The 23,945-nt window shown below is 35.9% G+C and overlaps 1 protein-coding gene across 2 annotated transcripts in view; it reads right to left on the bottom strand.

The window, feature by feature from the left end:
- The window catches only part of WNK1 (WNK lysine deficient protein kinase 1), a 168,635-nt gene that overhangs the window by 69,212 nt on the left and 75,478 nt on the right, over nucleotides 1–23,945 (bottom strand). For both annotated transcript variants that reach the window (XM_044678808.1, XM_044678807.1), the window contains exons 3-4: nucleotides 7,260–7,480; nucleotides 5,280–5,437 (exon numbers count right to left, since the gene is read on the bottom strand). In XM_044678808.1, the coding sequence (XP_044534743.1) occupies nucleotides 5,280–5,437; nucleotides 7,260–7,480 (379 nt within the window). The remainder of the gene's footprint in view (nucleotides 1–5,279; nucleotides 5,438–7,259; nucleotides 7,481–23,945) is intronic.

Here is a 23,945-nt window from a genome sequence, read left to right as displayed (position 1 = left end):
CCTTCCTTCCTTCCTTCCTTCCTTCCTTCCTTCCTTCCTTCCTTCCTTCCTTCCTTCCTTCCTTCCTTCCTTTCCTTTTTAATTTTCTTCCCTCTTTAAATGATCATGGTAAAACCATGGCATATTTCATTTGGTAACCTGCTTATAATAATAAAAATCATTCTACCTGACTCTGTCTATATTGCCCAGGGCAAAACTTCCAGGCAATTTCCATCTCATTCTGTTCAATTCTTATAAACTGCATATAAAAACAATGTCTGAGTTTTCTAGCTGAAGATGAATTCAGTGCAATGCATATTGGAGGTGAAGGTGATAATTATGTCCTTGACAAAGGAAAGGAAGTTTTATAGATAAGGAAGCTAAGGATCAAGGAAATTAAGTGATTTTCTAAGGTTACAGAGGTGACACATAAGCAGAGATGCATCTTCAGTCTTGATTCTGAAGACAAGAATTCTTACAAATATACCAACGATGACAATTTATGAGCTTTCAGAGCCTGCTCTCTGTATTCCTAATGCAACAAAAGCATCAGCTTTGAAATTAGCACACCTGGGTATGAATTCTGCATTTGCTATATTGATTGGACTTTAGGCACAGTACTTACTCTATCTGTACCTTCATTTAATGGGGAGGTAGAATTCTCTAAAGTCACAAATTCAGGCTAGAAATATGGAAAATACATTTCAAATAATGACAATAGTGGTCTTGTGACAACTGACACCAAACAACAAAAAACTCTTCTCTAACCAATGTGGGTCAACAGGATCCTGGTAGCATTTACATATTATTTATAATGCTGTTAGTTTCTGTGTTTTTTATCTCAAATGTACTGTCCTTGTTAAAGTCTTGTTTTGTTTTTAAAAAGAATGAAAGGTTGTTTTTAAGCAAAGAAAATGACAAGTACATGTAAATGTACTTATCTATAAAATATCAAGCTTCTGTATAAATCTGTTAGCATGTACAAAGATGAGGAATGGTGTGGTCTAATTCCTGTGTAATGATTCATCACTGAACACAATTAATAGCATTTGTGGACTTGGAAAAGGGAAGAAGCAATTAGAGGTAATTGGGGTGGTAACACTGTAAACTGTAAGTGGTAAGAGGTAGACACCCTAACAGCCCTCTAACTAGGGGCAAATCACTTCATCCTCCTAATCTTTAGTTTCTTTTCTGTAAATAGGGGATAAAAATGTTTGCATGACTTATTTAACAGGACTGTGAGTGAAAGTGCTTTGCAAAACAGTATGTAAATATAAACTATTGATAACTTACTTTAAATTAATTTTAGTATGAAAATCAGATTTACACATAATATAATCAAGGCAGTGAATTCTCTCTTTAGGAAAGGTTTAACAATAGAACTTAGAAAAAAACACTAGTGTCTTTAAAATGATTCAATTAAAAAAATTTTACATATCAGAAATCCATTTTTATAAAATTTGAAATTCTCAAGTCTGCTATCCTCTTTGTACCAAAGATTTTAAGATTCAAATGGATCTGGACACTCTACAACTAACAAGTTGTAGTTCTAAATGTCTCTAAATTCTCTTTCCCTTTACCAGCAACACAAGACTTAGAACCAGAAGACGAGGAAACTAAAGGCCAGAGAAGTGATGACTTTCCCAAGTCCCTACTATGCTCGAAGTTTTGCATAAAAACAAAGATGGGCGCATCTTTATATTCTATAAAAGGAACTCTCTTCTCATCCTCACTGGCCAAGAAAACCTTACTTAAAAGGAGAAAGTTCTGAAATGTGCCCTAAATCCTCTATACCAGTATCAGCAGAATTACATAGAACTATTTTTTTAAGTCCATGTGATAAAAATAAACAAATTCCATGTTACTTTGAGATATTCAGGGGCAGACCTTATTTATGTAGAGAAATAATCAAGAATTGGATTTCTTAAGATTAACTAGAGACATTTAGAACTAAAGGAGATAGACTAGCTAAAGCATCTCTAATAGCAGTCTGCAAAACAGCAGCACCATTGTCTGTAACGTATAATGAAATCCACACCAGTTTCAAAATAGGAATATTGCAACATCAAAAGTGGCTGGTGGCCAAAATAGATAGATAGAACACAATGTCTCAGTATAAAGCTCCAACATGCACAGTCCATTTTCTGGGTCTGTATGGTATTTGAACAGCCAATGGAACAAAGTTGGAAATGAATGGATATACTGGTCTACGAACTCCTTTCTTTAAGCACATACTAGTGCAATAGACTTGTGTTGTGCAGTGTAGTTGGGGATGCTTGGAAAAGGTAAAAGGTGCATATGTGGATGACTAAGCTGGTGGTGGGAGGAACATACCTTCAAACATAAAATCACCCCTAAACTCTGCTTTTAAAAATATGGCAACAGTGAGGGCTTCTGGTCTTCATTAGTAAAATGAATGACAGAATAGGCTCAGATCAAGGGACTACATGATCTATCTAACCAATGCAGGTCAATAGGCTCATGGTGGCATCTACATTGTAGTTAGTTTCTGTGTTTTTTATCTCAAATATATTGTCCTCATTAAAGTTTTGAAAACAATAATGAGAACACATGATTAAAAGCTTTTAAGATTTTTTTGTCTTCTATATCACTATTACATTGCAGACTGAAGGAATGAAATCTCCTTCACTTGTAAAGCTAATACAGTCATGAAGCATTATGATACCTATTAAGGATCCCAGTTTTATAACTCAACTAAATATTTACTGAATGGAGGGAGCTGGCCCCAGACTGATTATGATCTAGATTTGAGTTCTGCTTCATATATTAGCTGTGTGAATGGTCAAGTCACTTAGCCCCAACTTCCTCAACTACTCAGTAAAACCAAATTATAGGTGAGCTGCTGATCTTCATCAATTGGGGGTGGTGGAGGTGGGGATGTTTCTACCCTGAGTTCTCCATATTGATTAAATTGCATGTCTGGGCCAAAAGAAAAGCACTTACTAGATTCAAGGCATGATACAAATACAAAACAAGCAAAGGTATTATCTTCAAGAGAGTATCAGAAAATATGGCATTTGAACTAAATTTTGAAGGAAGATAAGGATTCTGAAAGACTGAAATTCCAGGCATAATGGATTACCTGGGCAAATATACTGAAGAAGAATACTGAATGTAACTTAGAAGAAGGTGCCCAGTGCAGTGCAACAGGGATCTGTGTGGTAGCCTTGTGTTGTTAAAAAATTTCCCCCCTCCCTATTACTTGGATAAAGGTAGGGATGGCATGACTATTAAATCTAATTGGACACAAAGCTGGGAAGATTAGCTAACACAGTAACTTGGCAGAATCAGGATCAAAAAAGACTTTGACAGGCTAGAACCCGGTCTTCAAATAAAGCTTGGATTAACACTTGGCAGGGATGTTGTATGTAGAGGGGCTTCTTGTTCAGGTGTAGGTTGGACTAGATGACCGTTTGTGATTCTATAAAGCTAAAAAGTCTGAGAAAAAGTGGAGAAATGGTTACAGATATTAAGATTCTCTTTCCCACTACAGGAAGTTTATTAACAGCATAACATTTTATAATAAACAACTTGGAAAATGTCCAGCCAAATTTCATCAGTATAACTTCTATAATAAGTTAACTGTTTTCTTGCAGGTCTGAATCTATTTGCTCACTGGGACAAGGAACTATTTGCTCATTTGATAATATACCATAATTTAATAAATAATAACAATAAGCCAATAATGAAATTATGAAGAAAAGAAAGTATAAAAAGGCAATGAAGAGTATTAGGTTTCAAACAAGACAGAATGGGGTTACCACTAGAAAAAATGGGGTATTTAGGGAAAGGAGATTTTTAATAGCATATTTAATTTTAGCTAGAAATAAGAAACTAGAGCTTATGAATGAAGATCTGGATGTCATGGTTCAAACTGAGAAGACATCCTTAACCAAGTCATGAAAAGAAATTTTAATACTGGGTCTTGTGATTATCCATTTAATTGAGAATTAACCTAAAGAAACAGCATTGTAAATTCAAATGATGAGACATCTTAAAAGTAAATCACTTTTTAATGTGAATGTTAACTAAGAATTTATAAGATGTTTATTGTTGGACTATTGAATGGATAATGAACTAAAAAAATTTACATGGTAAACTGAGGGAAAAAAAATCATCAACCAATTCTACAATTCTTTGCATCCAAAAGCAACAACTTACAAGACTTCTCTAGTTCTATATTCAAGTAAACCCTCCAACATCTGAAATCTGGAACACTAGATGGCAACTATGAAGCATGAGGGAGAAAAAACTATTCACAGGGTACCTCTTTGTTTTTACAGCAAATTCACATATCAAAGTGATCATGATATAATCCTCTAAATTTTCATGTCCCAATATTTTTTGAAAAATAAAAATAATGCTTTTCTTTCTCATTAAAGATGTGTAAAAGTACTCACTAGCCAGAACATCTAAATGCTAATCATTGCCACAGTTACCATTTTTTAGTATGTCAAAAAAGTAATAGATACATTTAGTTTAATTTTGATGTTTTCCGTCATGTGTTTATTATAGTGCTTCTTTTAATACTACCTCACCTTTTGTAATTGTTTACCCAATGATTTTTGTTAAATGTTTCAACTGGACAGCACTGGAAAGCCCTGCCAGCAGAGCACTGTAGTCAAGGGCAATTTAAACACTAGTCAGTTATTAACTTATGATCACTAAGATCTAGCACCCAGATCAATAAAAGTCTGATGAGTGAATTAAGCTAAACAACTAAGAAGAAATTGAATAAGCACATCTACATCTTGAGTAGAACATCCTGAACCTGCTATCAAAAAGTCTTCTTTTTTTCAAAAGTTCTAATTTGCAAATTAATAAAGAACACTCTCAAGCTGAATTTCTTAGGAAAAACTACCACCACCACCATCACCAAAAAAACCAAGATATCTGCATAAGAATGTTGTTAACGCAGAAAGTGTGATAGTCTCTGTGTAATCTTTTTATGTTTTCCAAATGATACTATATCTTATATCAGGATTTACCTGAATATAAGTAGGGCATGGTATAAAATGAGCTAAATAAAAATTCAGTAGAAGCTGGGCTTTTTGGGGGGGATGGGGAGTGTTTAAGGGTAGGGAGAGAAGAATAACTTTTTATGTACTTTTTTTTTCCTGCTGTCCTAGAAGTAAAGCTTCCATATTTCTCCCTCCAAACTTTTCAGCATGTCTTTTACATTTTTCCTTTATTATACTGAACTTTATTATGCATCTTGAGATTCTGGGTTGTGCATGGCAAAAGCGAAAGAATCAGTCAAGATGTCAGAGAAAACTTACACTGGTCACTCGACGGTAGATCTGCGCAGCATTTTGGCACTCAGAATAAGGGTATTCAGATGTGGCCATCTCAAGCATGCACATTCCAAAAGCATACACGTCAACGGACTCATCATATTTTTCCTCGTACATCTCAGGGGCCATGAACTCTGGGGTACCTTAAATTAAAAGAACGATTCAGTCTCAATTCGAGCAGAGGCAGCAGACGTTACTCACCGCAGGGAGAAGCAGAAGGGGCCAACCTGTGAGAGAAGAGAGAAAGTGGAAGCAAAAAATGAGGGAGGAACCCTACTTAGTCTGTCGCATTAATGTACCATTAGGTACAACCCAGAGGTGCCTTCCACTGCAAGGCCTTTATGAGAAATAAGAACAGAGTGGAAAAATATTTGCTGATTTACTGCCTCATAAATGAATTTACTGAACAAAAATTGAAATAATGCCCATGGCTATAATTGAACACTAATATAACTCAGATTGAAGACAAATGGAGAGAAAAAGTAAGGGACCACCAAGGCTACAAATGAAGCAGGACACCTACCTGCAGTGAAAGATGATGCACTGAAATTTTCTAAGTACCTGCTGCCCTCTGCTGCCAAGCAGTAGTACTAATTAAGATTCTTAGCTATTCTCTAACCATTTATATATTCCATCTGTCCAGTTCTGCTTTATAAAGGCCTTGTAATGAAAAACCCAGTGTTCAATAAAGATTTGCAAAGAATGAATTAAAATGTAATCGTCCAAAAGGGTCACTCACCAGAGCCCTTTTCTTCACATACTTACCATCACACCTGCAGTACACATTATAAACCTACTGCAGATACAGGAAATATAGTGAAGGGCATCCTACAGGCAAAAAAAATACTCAGAAATACAGAGAGATTGAGTTATAAGCAGAGAGTGTGATTCAACAAGGTTTGTTTAAGGAAGGTTAATCCTGGACTCTTCAATTATACTATATGAATCAAAGAGCTCTTCAAGCCAAAGATTTGAAAATGTCAATGAAATATTTTTCTGGTTAATTTTAGGAAAATTAAATTTTAGATTCTCCAATTAACAATCAGTAACAAAACAAAAGTGACAACATGGCAAATGCAAAAAACCAACAAATAAAAAAACCAAACACATGTATGTAAGGTGGGGTGGATGGTGGCAACACCAGGAGGACCTGGGTTCATGTCTGGCCTCAGACACTTCCTAGTTATGTGAGCCTGGGCATGTAAGTCATTTAACTCCATTTGCTTAGCCCTTGCCTTTCTAAATTATAGAGTTGTTACTAAGACAGAAAGTAAGTATAAAAAACAAACAAACAAAAACATGGTCTACTTATTCTTTTTGAAAATCTAAAACCGATCTAACTCAGAAATGCATAATTTTTAAGTTAAGGTTTTCCAGTTTTAAAGCATTTCAAAATCTATGGCAACCTACTAAGATTATAGAGAATGATCAGATAGTAGTGTCCTTTCCTCCTTTTTTCTTGCTCCAAAAGAGAAACAAAGTATAATTTTTCAGACTCTTAAGTACTTTTGGAGAACAGGAGTAAAACTAGTTGATAAAAACACAGGTTAGTGAATTCAATATTTTCCAACAAGATTGTAGTTATACCAGTTGCTGAACATATGATGTGGGCTATTTAGATACAGAATTAAAAATTAGAATTCAATTTAAATTCCCTTTCTTTAATATCATGTACTTCTCCAACATAAAACTGTTCAAACACCAACTAAATTGCCCAACAAAAATAACAGCCAAAAAAGTTAAGTTGAACACTACATAAAATTTTGAAATATCATTATTATCCAAGATGCTAGCAGCAAAATTAACAAGAATTCTATTCCTCATAAGCAGACATAATCTTTATACTCATCACAAGTTTTTTAAAAATTTATTTCACTTAATGAAAAATTTGTCCAGAGTGCCAAGCCTCCAGATCAAAGACCTCCAAAAGGGCCAGTTAGGCTCCAACGTACAGTGGAAACATACCTATCACACTCTTGGCAAAAGAAGCCCGCTTCAGAGTTGCCAGACCCAGGTCTCCAATCTTGACTGATCCTGTTGGGCCAGTAATAAAGATATTGTCACACTTAAGGTCTCGATGAATAATAGGTGGTGTTCGGGTATGAAGAAACTGAAGTCCTTTTAGAATTTGACGGCACCAGCTTCTCAGAACTTTGATCTTCATCACCTTAAATCTTTTCAGGTACCTGGAAGAAAAAGCAAACACCAAAGAGTTTGTCCATGATAAAAGTGCATTGCTTTGAAGTATCCATTAAATTCTAACATAACAGAGATAATTGTGAATATGATATACCTAAGATACAATGGTTTTAAATAAAAGTTGCTGTGACTTTTAAGACGTTGATAGTTTAAAATTTATTTTAATTACAGGTAGAGAAAAAGCTTTCTAACTTATCTCCTCTTACAAGTATAATATCAAGTCGTCAAAATACTATTGAAAGAATCAGAAGCTCAGTAGGTAATGACTTCAAAATCAGCATTATTTGCATATTTCAAATGGAAAAGATGGAGATGTTAGCTAATGAGAGCTCTGAAATAACTCTCAATTACAAAGCCTATCAATTCATATATGTGATGAGCTCTAGCATGAACATGACAGGAGGCATCAAGTGTCACCAACCAACTGTCCTAGAAACAATGGCCCCCTGCTTCCAGATTAGAAATAAGGCAAATGAGGAACTTTTGTGGAAAGGAAATTTCCCCCCCAGCAGCTATAGCTATTAAAGGTTTGGAAAAGAAAGTTCTCACCACAAGAGATCTTTGGCCCTGCCAAACAGTTCAACATGAGAAATGATGTTATTAATAGATATAACATTAAAGAAGATACATCACCCTCACTTTGCCACTGTCCCCTGAAGACCATTATGCCTTTCCATCTGATTAAGTGGAAATCTTTATGTAGTGTTTCTCCCTTTTAGATCAAAAGTTCATTGAGAGAAGGACTGGTCTTGCTTTTCTCTATGTATTCCTTTATATAATGGAATATATTTATATATTCCACTATAGCATAGTGCTTTGTGTGCTTAATAAATGCTTTTTAATTATTCATTCTTTCTACAGTAGCTGAGGCAATTTATGAGTTAAAGAATGAGCTTACCCCTCTACTATAATAGGAGTTTTGTAAAAGCTAGGTTAAAATCTCGTCCTTACACTAAATAGCATTGCCTAAAATGCCCTGTAATATAGATTTTATTTTCCAAGATGATATTTTCTTTCTTCTATAAGAAAAAAAGTAAACACCAACATATTTCTAAAACAGCTTAGTCACAGAGAACATTAAAAATGAGATTAAGAGAAGAAGCTTCAGGGAGTGTCTTCCATTATTTGTGAAGAGGGATTATTTATCTTTAGATGAATGGCTATACATATCTAGACAGAAGTATGCATATATCTATATTTACACATGAATTAAGAGCTAGTCCAATTTATGTAGTGAACAAAGTTATCAACAAGGTTTTGTTGAGACCATATTTAACTGGATAAAATACAATGTGGCTTCCACAAGTCTATAGCTCAGGGAAGAACAGTTGATTTCATTATGTGATAATTAACAAACTAATGATGAAAGGCAACTATGGTTTAGAAATAAAAATTATTATTGTAAATGTAACTGCCTCGATGTCTGTAATATGCTGATCAATCTCATAATGAAGCAATGTGGTGATTGGAAAAAATTACCATATGTGAATATAATAAGGGGGCCCTAGCTTTGAATCACACACTTATTAGCTATATGACTATGGGCAAAAGTCACCTCTCTGATCTTTTCAGTCTCTGTATCCTTAAATGAGGTTTCTATTATCTACCATCAAGAAGGCTGTAGTGAGGATCAGATAACATATAAAGTACTTTATATTATACAATGAATGCAGCCACTATGATTTCCTATTTTAAACCTGACATGGAAATAGCATTTAAATTTTGTACTTTTGTTGATTAAATTTAAAAGGGATTCAATTAAGAAACAAATTTATAATTTATAGACTTCTATAGTATAAACATGGTGACCATAAGTAATTTACTTCATGTTTCTACACGCTCCCTCTTTCTTTCTTTAAAAACAAAACAAAACAAAAACTCACCTTTCATCTTAGAATCAATACTGTGTGTTGGTTCCAAGGCAGAAGAGTGGTCAGGACTAGACAATGAGGGGTAAGTGACTTGCCAGAGGTCACACAGGTAAGAAATGTCTCGAGGTCACGTTTGAACCCAGGACTTCCTGTCTCTGGGCGTGGCTCTGAATCCATGAAGCTACCTAGATGCTCCCTACCTTATTTCATACAAATATTTTAACTCCTTCCATAGCTTTAGATTGGAAATATAGGCCAAAACTAGCAAGGTGGCATTTAATAAAGACAAATGGAAAGTCCTATAATGAGTTTTTAAAATTTGATTTCACAGTTATGAGATAGTTTGTGTGAAAACATATGCATGCATACATATGTGCACAAATACTTAGTTGACTGTTAGCGTAGCAATGTGATACACATAAAAACAAAACAAAATATCACAAAAATTAAGTATGTCCATGGGAGATAAGACTAAGCGATAACCGCATCTATTCCCAGCTTCCTTTGGTCCACTGATTCTCAGACTTTTTGGACTCCGGATCCCTTTACATTCAGAAAATTATTGAGGGCTTAGCCTTTATCACTTTTCTCTCTTGGAACCAATACACAATACTGATTCCAAGATGGAAAGTAAGAGTTAAAATTATTAAGAATCCTCAAAAATTTGGGATTATGTGGAAACATATCTAATTTTACATTCCTTCCTAGGGGTGACGGTCAGGAACTGATATCATGTAAAGAATATTACCTATAATGCCAGGAAAGAGAAAACTTAGGAATCTAGAAATATGAGAGGGAACTAGGTAGCTGCAAGGCCAGTATCTGAAGGACTAGTTAGTTACAAAAGAAAACACTAAGCCCATTGAGGGTGATAGAGAAGCAGGTTTTGTTTTTGTTTAAAAAAAAAGTTAGGGGAGAGGAAGAAGTTCCTAAGAACTAGAGGTAAAAATGGAACAGGCTCTTGTATGGTAGTATGACTGGAAGGGTTCAAAGAACGTCTAGATACCTCAATTTGTCTAAAACTAAAAACTATTTTTCTTTCTTTTTAAAAAACCGTTACCTTGTGTGCAGCTGGGTTGCTCAGTAGATTGAGAGCCAGGTCTAGAGATGGGAGGTCCTGCGTTGAAATCTGGCCTCAGACAATTCCTAGCTGTGTGACCCGGAGCAAGTCATTTGACCCACACATTGCCTAGCCCTTACTGTTTTTCTGCCTTGGAACCAACACATAGCATTGATTCTAAGACAGAAGGTAAGGGTTTAAAAAAATAATTAAAACAAAACAAAACAAAACAAAAAAACCTTTACCTTCTCTCTTAAAATTGATACCAAGTGTAAGGAATGGGCTAGGCATTTTTTTTTCCAGTTCTACTAAGTAATCCTCTGGAAGTTGTACTGGTATGGCATTAAGTAAATTGATTTAGGTAGTACTGTCATTTTTATTTTATTGACTTATCCTACCCACAAGTAATTAATATTGTCATTTATTTAGTTTTCTTTTTATTTCTATATGTAAAAACTTTAAATAATAAAAATTAAAAATATTTGTAAAGCACTTAACATGCTGCTTGGCATACAGTAGGTACTATATAAATGGTAGCTAAACAAAACAGTTGTTTTAGTTATACTTATGTGATTCTTATGTGTGCTGTTTGCAAAAGTAGTAAAAATGATTCTAATTAACTTTTTTATGACACATACACAATCTTAAACCAGGAAGATTCAAAAACAGGGGGAAAAATTGACCAATATCTCTAATGTACAGAGATGCAAAAATTTTAAATAAAATAATTACCAAGGGGCTAAAAACATTATTACAAATATTATACATTATGACCAAGTTGGATTTATACTGGAAGATGGATTTAGATAATATGTACCATATATATTATAATGAATTCCAGATTGAAAATAGACAAATAAAAAATATGGAAGAAAACAGAACAGTGTACTTCTCAATTGTGAAAAGGAGTTGACTTTTTCCTACTAAACAAAAAATTATTAATGACTAGAGAGATATAGATTACATTAAAACAATTTGTAAATTATAAAAATATAAAAAAATACAGATAGGGAAATGTTTATGGTTAAGTATGACAGATATAACATATAAACAACCTAAAAGTAATTTGGAGTATTCTTTTACATGGTGGTGAATACTTTATAATTCTTTAAAAACTATTCATATTCCGTGTCCATTTATCTATTGAGGAATGGCTTTAAGTCATGCATATTTAACAAATGCTTATAAAATCCTGGATATCAAACCTTTATCAGAGAAATTTGATACAAATATTTTTGCCTATTAAACCATTTCCTCTTCTTATCCCAGATACATTAATTTTGTCTGTGCAAAACCTTTTCAGTTTCATGTAATTATTGTAATTGTAATTGCCTCTATTTCTTTGGTTAATAATACATTTCCTACTCATCCATACTTGGGAGATGTAGATGGTCTATTTCTTTTCTAATTTTTCATAGCATGTATGATCTTTAATATTAAGGTTGTTTAGAAATTTAGAATACATTGCAGAACATGGTGTAGGTATTTATCTAAAACTAATTTTTGGCAAATTATTTTCTAGTTTTCTCATCAGCTTTTATCAAATAAGAATTTTCCTAGGTAATTTATGTTTTCCACTTTATTAAAAACTAGGTTACCGAGTTATATTATTTCTAATTCTTCTTTGCATGGTCTATTCTACTGCTCTATTTATATTCTTAACCAATGCTGGATCATTTTAATGGCTACTGCTGTATTGTCTGAGATATGGGAATGCTAGTGTCACTTTGTTCCTACTTCTTTTCATCATTTCCCTTGATACTCTAGTTCTTTGGTTTTTCCAAATGAAATTTGTTATTATTTTATTAAATTCTTTAAAGTATCCCTTTGCCAATTTGATTGGTTTTACATTAAAAGTATAAATTAATTGGTAGTGTTGTCATTTTAATTATATTGGGATGACCTAACCAAAAGCACTGAGTCTTCAATTCACTACACCTCTTTAGCTATATGCTCAATATACCTCAATCTTGGTATTACACCATTATCAAAACCATCAATACAGACTTATATACCTATTTGAGTTGGCAGAGTCAGTAAAGGGAAGAACGGGAAAGATATGGGACTTTTCTGGACCAATCAGGCATTTTTGGGCCTACGTGAACACTCAAAGCCTGTGTAACAGTAGTTCTCTAAGGAAGCAGTTACAGGCAGCCATTTTAGAACTGTTAGTGGAGAGCAACAGAACCTTCAGCAAGTGATACTTTGATTCAGTCAGCCTGTCAATCACCTAGCCACTCAAGCCAGAGGCTTTTTTCCTGTGAAGTGCGCTTTGAAATTTTAAAGGGGCAGTATACCAACTTGCCTAAATAAACTTTACTGATATTAACACAAGATACCAAGAGCTTCTCAATAAGGATGGTGGTCATAATGGAGAGACTTTACAACTGCATTATAATGTTGCCCTACTTTTTTACTGGTTGAAATACCAGACCAGTGTTATAACATTTCGGGGTTACCAGGCTATAAGTCTTGTCCTGGACCTCTCACTATGAAAGATACTATCATATGTTCCTATAGTGCTATTCCTCATAGGCTTCACTATCAATGGTACTGAGTAGTCATTGCATTCTACTACAAACAACAGAATAGTGGATATCTGAGCCTGACTGATAATGAATTAAGGTAACTGGTCATGGCAATGCAAGTGAAGCTGAATCAAATGGAGGAATACTATAAGGAAACAAGAAAGGGAACTGAGCTAGGGCAAGGGCAACTAACCAAGCAGGGAGATAATACAACTCAAACACCAACCAAGCTTGAGTTAGAAGATAAAGCTCTAGATCAGTGGTTCCCAAAATTTTTTGGCCTACTGCCCCTTTCCAGAAAAAAATATTACTTAGTGCCCCCTGGAAATCATGAAACTATTTATTCAACTCAGAATAGAATGTAATACAAAAAAAGTGTGGCCATCACCGCCCCCCTGGATTGCTGCAGCACCCACCAGGCGACGGTAGTGCACCCTTTGGGAATCACTATTCTAGATAATGCAACCGCAATGCTGTTTCCTCTCAGGGATGTTGCATATGTCGCACCAGATGTGAGAAATGTGCATGTGAAGTCCCACAAACAATTTACATGTGGGGATCTTGACTTGATAAAATGAAGGACACCAAAATTTCATGAAGAATCCCACAGAGTGATCAAAGAATTCAAGAGAGCCATAAAATTCTCTGATCCAGACTTTTTGGATTTTGAGTTATTGATGCAAGAATTACTAACAAAGAGAGAGAGGCAGCATTTCATAGATGAGACTATTAGGAACCTCAATCTAACCTGATGGCCTATGGACAGTGGAGAATTTGAATTAAATTCAGTAGAAACTTACAGGTTACTAAATCAAGATAGGAAATCAATAATAGAATCAATACAAATCCGGCCTCACACTTCCCAGCTGTGTGACCCTGGGCAAGTCACTTGACCCCCATTGCCCACCCTTACCACTCTTCCACCTAGGAGCCAATACACAGAAGTTAAGGGCTTAAAAAAAAATAATAGAGTCGATGAAGGCCAATTCTAAGAGACTAGACATCTGGCCTAAGTTTGAAAGACTTAGACAGGAAATTGGGGAGATACCTGCAACTTTCTTAGACATGTTAATTGAGGCCGGGGAACACCTTAGTATGGAAAATTTGACAGAGGACAACATGCACACATTAGGAAGCAGTATGTTAAAAATAGTTGCAGTGCTGTGAGAAATTACTTTAGGACAAATTGCTCTAATTGGGAGAGTATGAGGTTAGAAGAGTTAAGGAGAAATGAATGTTACATCTTTCATGCAGATAAGGAAAAGCATGTTGGGGAAAGAAATGATTTAGTGGAAGACCTTAGAAAGCAATTACAAGAGGCCAATAAAAAACCGAGGGACAGTGAGATTAAGGAAGTGAAGGCTGTGGTAGCACTCAGGTCTTACAAACCTAAGAATGATCACACACCCAGGCAACAGAGATCTAAACCCAACCTGCTGTTACCTGTGTAACAGATTGGGGCATTTTATGCATCAGTGCTGTTTCAGGGGGCAATTTTCCAGCCAGGCAAATAGAGGTTACTTTAATAATAATGGGTGGAGGGGGCAGCTGGGTAGCTCAGTGGAGTGAGAGTCAGGCCTAGAGACAGGAGGTCCTAGGTTCAAACCCGGCCTCAGCCACTTCCCAGCTGTGTGACCCTGGGCAAGTCACTTGACCCCCATTGCCCACCCTTACCACTCTTCCACCTATGAGACAATACACCGAAGTACAAGGGTTTAAAAAAAAAATAATGGGTGGAGGCAGAACTCATATGGTTACAATAATGCAAATACCAGATATCCACCATGCCAGAGGCAGAAGCAATAAAATTGCTGCTCTCACAGTTGCTGCCAAGAATCACAGCAAGCTCCTGACTTGTATACCATGCAAGACTACATTAGAAATGGTAAAAGACCTAAATTTTCTCAAGTAGCAGGTGCCAAAAACCAGAGCAACAACAAAAAGTTGCAGAATTCTTATGAAGGTTTAACCAGCTGTGCACAAATAATGAAATACTAAGACAACAGGAACTGGCAAATGGGGAATGTGATAGGAACAATGAGATACAAAGTAAGAACATTGCAATTAGTACTGAGAGTACAGAAGAACAACTAGATGCAAAAATAATAATAGTAGCTAGTGTGAGCAAGAATGTAAGTGATCAGTGACGAAGGAAGCAAAGAATCTAAAGCAGTAATAGCAAGTGTGAGCAATGAATCAAAAATAGGGGCTGAAGGAAGCTACGAGAAAAGTACTAAGTCCAGGGAAAGCAAAGGCAATAGAAAATCCTGGCAGTGCAAGGAAGTGCAAGCAAATGAGGAGATGGGATGGGCTTGGATGATCAGGAGGTAGAGATGAAGTTCTGATACCCAAGTGTGTTGGCATCTGTGATAGAAACATTTTCACCTCCAAATAACACAGAGCCACACATTTCACTAAAAGTAGGGGAACAGGTTTATGATTTGCTAGTTTACACGGGTGCAAATTAGTCAGTGTTACAACCACTTCCTGAAGATTGCAGGGTGATAGGGTCAATGGAAGTGATTGGAGCTACCAGGTAGACCTCAAAGAGTAGCAAAATTACAGCCTTAAGATGGTATCTTTGAAACCCCTATCTGTAGACCACACATTTCTGTTAATGCCTTCATGCTCAATGAACCTAAGGGGTTGAGATTTGTTGTGCAAATTGAGAGCAACAATTCAGTGCACACCCTCTGGAGAGATATTGCTTCATCTTCCAGAGGAATCTTTGAAAGCCTTTCCAATCTTTTCTTAGATTCAGTAGAGGCAGAGGGAGACAGGATTAGTGTATCCGATACCTGAAGACATCCCTAAAGATCTTCTACAGATGTGGGTTTATTAAAATCAGCCAACACCAGTCGGGGTGGATGCATATGGCATTACAAACTTAGCAAAGAGGCTGTTGAGAGAATCAGGCCAATTACAGAATCCCTAATACAAGGAATAAATTCCATACTACTCAGAATATAATACACCAATCCTTCCAATTAAAATGCCATTCACAATTTCCTGGACTTGACAGACCATCAAATATTTACTTTAAAAAGTTAGGAATGAAATAATTTCAAACTTCCTTTTTATGCTTGTCTCTGGATTCAGCTATTGTTTACACACTGTTTATATACTTAACAAAACTGAAAGTGATTTCTACAACACAAATCAATGCCAAATTGTGTCCCCGAAATAAATTGAATATAATATATTTTTTAGGAATTTTTATGTTTAGTGAGAAATATCTGTCAAAGGGAAGGGGTCAAAATGTTTGAAAAAACATTTTTTTTTTTTAAAAACAAGGCTTTTCCTTTTCAAAAGGTGCATTTTAAAATTATGAACAAAAGCAAAGATTATCAAACTTTGTCAAAAGTAGCTCAACAAGTATTCCAACAAACTCATTAAAAATTCTATTTACCACTTTGGGGTCTGAATTACTTAACCATTAGTACATTATTCAGATGGCTGAAGGCATAATCTCTAATCATTTAAGAAACTCCCTCTAAGTCAGAAATGAACAAAAGTATTTTATTTTTCTTTTAATTCACATTTGTAATGTTTGTTATACTTTTTCATAGCATTGATGGTAGAGTTTTCAGAGTTGTTCATCCCCTTAAGAACTGCCTAATCAGGGGGCAGCTAGGTGGCTCTGTGGATTGAAAGCCAGGTCTAGAGATGGGAGGTCCTGGGTTCAAATTTGACCTTAGACACTTCCTAGCTGTGTGACCCTGGGTCAGTCACTTAACCCCTATTGCCTAGCCCTCACCACTCTTCTGCCTTGGAATGAATACATAGTATTGATTCTAAGACAGAAGTTAGGGTATATATGAATGTTTTATGTATAAACAAATAAATAAATAAAGGAATTGCCTATTCGTATTCTTTGATCATGTATCTTTTTGAGTAAACACTTTTATTACACATTTGTAACAATCCTCAATAACATTTTGCATATTAGACGTTTATCAGGGACATTTAATGCAAAGGTTTTTTCCTCTCCTTAACTGTTTACCTTTAAATTCTAACTGCACTGACTTTATTCATGCAAACACAATTAACAATTTTAAGCAATCAAAACTGTTCACTTTATCTCTTGTAATCATTTCCATCCTATGTTAAGAATTCATTCCCTATCATTTTTTGCTCTTTTAATTTTTTAAAAATGACATGACCCTTTATAACCATTTGGAGATTATAGAATATGTTGTGAGGTATTGATTTAAGCCAAATTTCTATTATATTGTTTTCTAATATTCTGAACCATTTTGGTCAAGGAGCAGTTCCCTTAATAGCTGGTGTCCTTGGGCTTACAGAACACTACATTATTATATTCAGTTGCTTCTGAATCTTTTATACATGTCTACTATGATGACTGACTTTTCTATTGTTTTAAACCAATACCACATATTTAGAGATGATTACTCCTTTATAGTACAGTTTGAAATTTAGCACTGCAAGGTTCTCTTCTTTTCCATTTTTCTCTTTACTTCCTTTTCAGATTACTGACCTCTTGATCCTCCACATTAATTTCGTTAATACTTTTGTCTAGTTCATTGATAGACTGATTAAAATGGCAATGAATCAATATTAATTTAAGTAGCAATGCCATTTTTATATTAGCCCAAATCAACAATAAGCAATAGATCTCTAAAATTATTTAAGTCTTTATTTTTGTAAAGAGTGTTTTGTAATTGTATTCATATACTCCCATGCCTACCTTGGTAGGTAGACTGTCTCCCAAATATTTTATATATTCCATAGTAGTTTTGAATAGAATTTCCTTTTCTATTTCTTTTTTTGCTGAATTTTGTGAATAATAAAAGGCTTTCTGTGGGATTGTTTTCATATCATACTACATTACTAAAGTTATTTCAGCATATAAATATATATTTAAATATTTATATGTATATATATTTAATATACATTAAATATGTATTTCAGTATATAAATTCAATAAAATTGAATTTCTAGTGTTCTATGAAAATCATGTCATTTGCAAACTGATAACTGTCTTAAACCATTTATTCTCTCAATTTTTATATCATCGTTTTACACTAAACAAGTATTTGTAGAAGTATATCAAATAATCATCTTGACAATGGATATCACTGCTTTACCTTTTATTGATTCAGAAAAGCTTCTAGCATGTTTTCATTATAAAAAAATGCTAGTTCTTGATTTTAGATGTATTTTACCACAAAGAAAAAGAGTTGTGACAGCTGGGTGGCTCAGTGGATTGAGAGCCAGGCTCAGAGACAGGAAGTCCTGGGTTCACAGACACTTCCCAGCTGTGTGACCCTAGGCAAGTCACTTAAGCCCCATTGCCTAGCCCTTACCACTCCTCTGCCTTAGAACCAATACCCAGTATTGATTCTAAGACAAAAGGTAAGGGTTTGAAAAAGAAAAAGAGCCCATTCACGCTTATGCTTTCTAGTATTTTTTTTTCCTTTTGTGTGTGTTGTGTTCCTCCATTAGACTGTAAACTCCTCAAGTCCAGATACTCTTTTTTTTTTTTTTGTCAATGCATCCATCCCCAGCACTTATCATGATGTCCAGTATTTAGTAGGTACTTAAATATTACTATTAGCCCATGTCCCATCCTAATCTTGTTCTACTAAGGAGAAGTTCTTTTCTTTGCTACCACCTTAATATTTCCTTAGTGAGCTTACAGCGCTAGTGACAAATGTTTTTTTGAAAAACATAGGCAGCATTGGCTGAGGATTGAAAAAAGAGAATTCCTATACTCTTTATTCAGTGTGTGTGTGTGTGTGTGTGTGTGTGTGTGTGTGTGTAATCTGTCATTGAAAAAAACCAAGGAATAACTAGCCTGAGTTTTTTCTCTCTTTTTTTTCCATTTGGTAACACTTTATGTTTTTCTCACTTATGTGAAAACAAACAAACAATTTTTGGTATTGCTTTCTCCTATTTTAAATAAAAGCAGGTGCTGCATTTTATCTCAAGTATTTTCTATATTTATTGATATGATCATATGATTTAATTATTTTTGTTATTGAGATAAACTACTATGTTTATAATCTCCAGAACCAAGTTTGCTTTCCTGGTATAAATCCAGCCTAGTCATAGTATATAAGCTTTTTAATAGCCTCATATACCTTACAGCATCTTTGCAAATATTTTATTCAATATTTTCCCATTAAAATCCACTTGATACATTCATTTATAATTATCTTTCCCCACTATATTCCTATGACTTGGGTTTTGGGCCCATATGCCATTTAGTAGGATGTCATCCTTCTTGTTTTTGTCAATTTATGTGAGATTTGAGTAAAATTCCACCCGCTGAAGTTAAAATTTGTTTTGTTTGTGACTATTTTCTTCTTATTCCCTGTAATGGAGAAGGGAGATAGTGTGTGATGTAAGGTACTACAAGTAAGACAGAGTAGCTAGATCCAAGAAGGCATGAAAGGCTATAAAATATAAAGAAGACTGGAAAATTATGAAGAGGTCAGGTAATAGAGTTGTAAATGGCAAAGAAATGACTTTATATTTGATCCTAGAGAATCACTCAAGTTTACTAAGCAAAGGACTAACATGGCCACACTTCAGGAAAAAAATCACACTGGCAGCTGAATTGAAGATGGACTGGAATGAGGAAAGCCCCAAGCAACACGGCTATTTCATTGCAAAATTCCAGGAAAGAGGTAATGAGAAACATATTGACTATCTGACTAGAGAGAAGAGGACATATGGGAGAGATGCTGTAGGAAAAGAAACAAGACTTGGAAACTGACTAGAATTGTGGGCTAAGAGAAGAATCAAGTGAGGCTATTGTGGACCAGAAAGGCAAGAGTGGAGGGAATGATAATGATTTCTGTTTTTAATATGCTGAATTTAAGTCACCTTCAGAGTAGTCAGTCAAAATGTCTAATAAGTAGTTGGTAATGTGGAAATGAAACTCAAGGAAGAGACCAAGGCTATATATATAAATCTGGGAATCAGTTCTCTGGAGATAAGTGAATCTATGGGTATCGATGAGATCACCAATTAAGATAGGATAGAATGAAAAGAAAGGGGACCCAGGATAGTCTTAAAGGATTAACCTGGTTATCAAAGATTCTCCTCGGTGAAGGAGACTGAGAAGTATGAGACAGAAAGATGTGAGAACTAGCAGAGAACAATGTCACAAAAACCTAGAAAGGAGAGAGCATTTAGGAGGAGACAGTGATCAACAATATCAAATGCTGAAGAAAGGTCAAGGAGAATGAGGACTGAGAAAAGGTAAGATTTGGCAGCTGATAGTTAAGAGACCGCTCTTAAATTTGAAGATGGCAATTTCAGTTGAATGCTGATGTCAGAAACTAGATTGCAGAGGGCTTAGAAAAGCATGACAGGAAAGGAAGCACAGAGTATAGACAGTTTTCTCAAGGTTAGCAATGAAGGGGAGAAGAAAGAGGGGACAATAGCTAACCTCAGATCAAGTGAAGGTTTTTTTAAGGATAGGAGTTGTAATGAAGTTAGTAGGTATCAAAGAATGGATCAGTAGATATGGAGAGACTGAAGATACAAGAGATTATGTTGTGTAGTCTTTTCAGTTGTGTATAAAACTTCATGACCCCTTTTAGGTATTTTCTGGGCAGAGATTCTAGAGTGGTTTGCTACTTCCTGTCCACCTCATTTTATAGTTGAGGAAACTGAAGCAAATAGGATTAAGTGACTTGCCCAAGGTTACATAGCTACTAAGTATCTGAGGCTGGATTTGAACTTGGGTCTTCCTGACTCCAGGTATCCACTGCACCATTTAGTTGCCTTAAGGTAAGAGATGATGGGAGTAATTTGCTGAAGAGACCAGGAGGGAATGCCAAAAGAAGACTTTATGCTTTATCTTGAAAGTAAAAGGGAACCACTGGAGCTCGCTGAGCAGGGAGTGGGGGTAATGGGGTGACATGGTCAGATCTATACGTTAGAAAAACATGGGTAGCTAAGTGGAGTGGGGAGAAATGTGAGTCAAGGAAGTTGTAGTTAAAAGGCTACTACAAATATTTAGATGAGAGATGAGGAGGATGTGAATTAGGATTGTGGCTTGACTTGACAACTGGTTGGATATGTTAGATGAATGACAATGAAGAGTCAAGAATAACACTCACATTGAGAACCTGAGTGACTGAAAGGATGGTAGGATATTAGATAGTAAAGTTAGGAAGAAGGTGAGGTTTAGAAAAGATCATGAGCTTTGTTTTGGATATTCTGGTTTTGAGATTGCTAAAAGATATCTAGCTGAGATATCCAAAAGAGAGTAGATGAGTTGGTACTACAGCTCAGGAGAGGCTAGGACTGGACATGTTGACCTGGGAACCATCTACATTCATATATCCATGGGAGCTAACAGATAATGAAACAAGACAGGAAGAAAAGAATCCAGGAGAGAGCCCTGTGAGATACTCAAGACTAGTAAATGTGACATGAGGATCCAACAAAGGAGACTAAGAAGTATCATTCAGAGGAAGAGAATACAGTGTCACAAAAACCTAGAATGCAGTAATGCAGGAGATAGTTATCCACGATGCCAAAGGTTATGGAGAAGTATGAAAACTAAGAGATTTTATTAGATATTTCTCAGTAGCAAGTCATAAGCAAAATATATTCGTGTATCTTTTCTTCTCCTTAGCTACAAGTGGCAGCAGAAAGTACTCCAGCTCTTAATGACCAATGAAAAATGACAGAAAAAGTAGGTTATGGTTTCTCTTCCTTGAACTTCTCTCTCCTCCTTTCTAATACTCTTGGTTCTGTAGCTAGGTTCTTCCAATGATTTCATTTTAGTTTATGGTTACTAACCAAATTCTCATCTTTTGTCTATAATCAGGTAAATTACACCTGTCCTATAATTATAGAACAGTTCTGATGCCTCTCCCCCAGTTTATTAATCAAAAAATTCTCCAACTCTTCACAGGCTGTGTTCTCCATTTGTTCTAATGTTCTATAGCTTGTCATATGCAAATAAGCAAAAATTATCTTAGAACTCTATATCAAACAATTTCTCTTAAGAGTCCTGAAGCTGACCTATGCCCCAGACAAATGAATTGTCAAGATACTTTTATCATCATCTGCTCTTCTTAGAAGCAGATATGCCCCAGACAAATGAACTATCAAGAATCACCCTCATGTTAAAGACAAGCTTAAAAATTGAAGTGATGTTTATTTTTCATGGTTAGACTATACTAATAAAAATTATAACCCCCCCCAAAATTAATTAACATATTTAGTGCTATGCCAGGCTACAAGGAGGTACTTTATAGAACTGGGTAAATACAAAAATCATAGGAAACAAAAGGGCCAGAACTGTGATGGTAAACTCATGGCACACATGCCAAAGAGGGCACACAGAGACGTCTCTGTGGGCATGCACAGGTCCCTAACTTGCTGGCATTGCCCCCAAATGCAGGGGGGGGGCATACTAGCCTCTCTCCACTGCAATAGCAGGAGCTGAGCACAACTCAGCTGGGGTAAGCCCCAGGCATGGCTGTGCCCCTCCACCCCCACCCCCTCCAGGGAGCCAAGCAGCAGCAGAGGCCATGTCCCTCAGACTGGTGATAGATTCTACCCACCTTAGTCCTTTTAGTCTTTGTTCTGCTTTTGTAAGCAAAGAATTGGCTGGTCCAAGCCCTACTGATTACACAGACCCTAATTAAAAAAGCCCACTGAGCAAATTTAGGGTTGAGCCACATTCACCAAACCCTAAGGGAATATGCCAATTAGATCTTCCCTAATCCTTCAAAGGAGGATGGAGAAATCATATACCCAGCTCAAACTGAGGGATCTAACTAGCTAACACCTTAATGGGAGGGTTCCCATAAAGCCATCCTATCTACCCCCACTGCTGTAAAACTAGAAGGGCAGAATACATGGACTCATGTCTCTCGCATTAAACCCTTTATCCCCCCTAGAAACAGGTGGTGATCTTCTCTTGGGTTTTAAACTATGTGCACCTAGCTACCTGGGCAGATAATTCCCTAATTCAATTGGGGGAATCAGTAGCTAAAGCAGGTCCCTCAGACTGTTGGGTATGCAAGAAATGCCCACAAAGTAAAGACAATCCATGGCCCCTAGCTTGTAGTCTCCATACCTCAAAGGCCTACCAAATGCCTGAGGTTTTCTGGAAATTCATGTCCTAGGGTTCTAGCTACTCCCCCCCCCCTGCCCCCAAGGGATATCTTAGAGAAGGCTCCCTGCTTCTCAGGAAGCAGCCTTTCACTTTTACTGAATATCCCCAGGCCTAGTACATGGGGATGATGCTCATTCATTCATTTAGGATGGATTAATCAAGACCGCTTCCAGTATAAGTTAATATGATTCATGCACTGTGTAGAAATTACACTGGGAACCCTGTCACCTCCAGAAATGGAATGACAATATATTCTTCTAATTGTACATACTGGTATCCTAATGTAACATTGGCAGCCAGGTCCCTGCACACAGTCTGGGTGGGTGGGGCATGGCACAGGGTCCCTAAAAAGTTCGAAAAGGTTCCCTATCACTGGTCTAGAATTTCACTGGAAAAAAAGTGGGAATGAAGGTGAATAATACAAGGTCTCATACCATGTTTTAAGGTAATCATCAAGCTTACTGGTTCTAGTTAAAAAATGGAAAAGTGAACTCCTCACTAAAATTTAAGATTCATGAGGTAGGACATTTAAAATTTTTTTATGCCCAGCACTTAGCACAGTGCCTGGGAAACAGTAAGCACTTAATAAATGTTTGCTGATTGACTGATAAATGCTTGAATTGGGAGGGGAAGAAAAGAAAGGTAGATCAGTGGGACAGACAAGGTAAGCAGATACTAATGAACAATCAATCCTATCAGAAAGCACTGTGGTACAGCGGAAAACTGCCCTCTATGTGGACTTAAGTTCCAATCTTATGTTTGCTATTTGTTGCCCAGATGATTTGGGTCAAGTCATTTCACCTCTCTGGGCCTCAGTTTCCTTAAAAGTAAAATAATGGGGGAGGAGAGATGATGTCTAATGACCCTTTCAATTTGAAATCA

This window comes from Gracilinanus agilis, chromosome 5, assembly GCF_016433145.1.
Source record: "Gracilinanus agilis isolate LMUSP501 chromosome 5, AgileGrace, whole genome shotgun sequence".
In the NCBI taxonomy this organism is placed as follows: domain Eukaryota; kingdom Metazoa; phylum Chordata; class Mammalia; order Didelphimorphia; family Didelphidae; genus Gracilinanus; species Gracilinanus agilis.
Note: the sequence above shows the minus strand (reverse complement) of the source record. Positions and strands in the feature narration are given on the sequence as shown.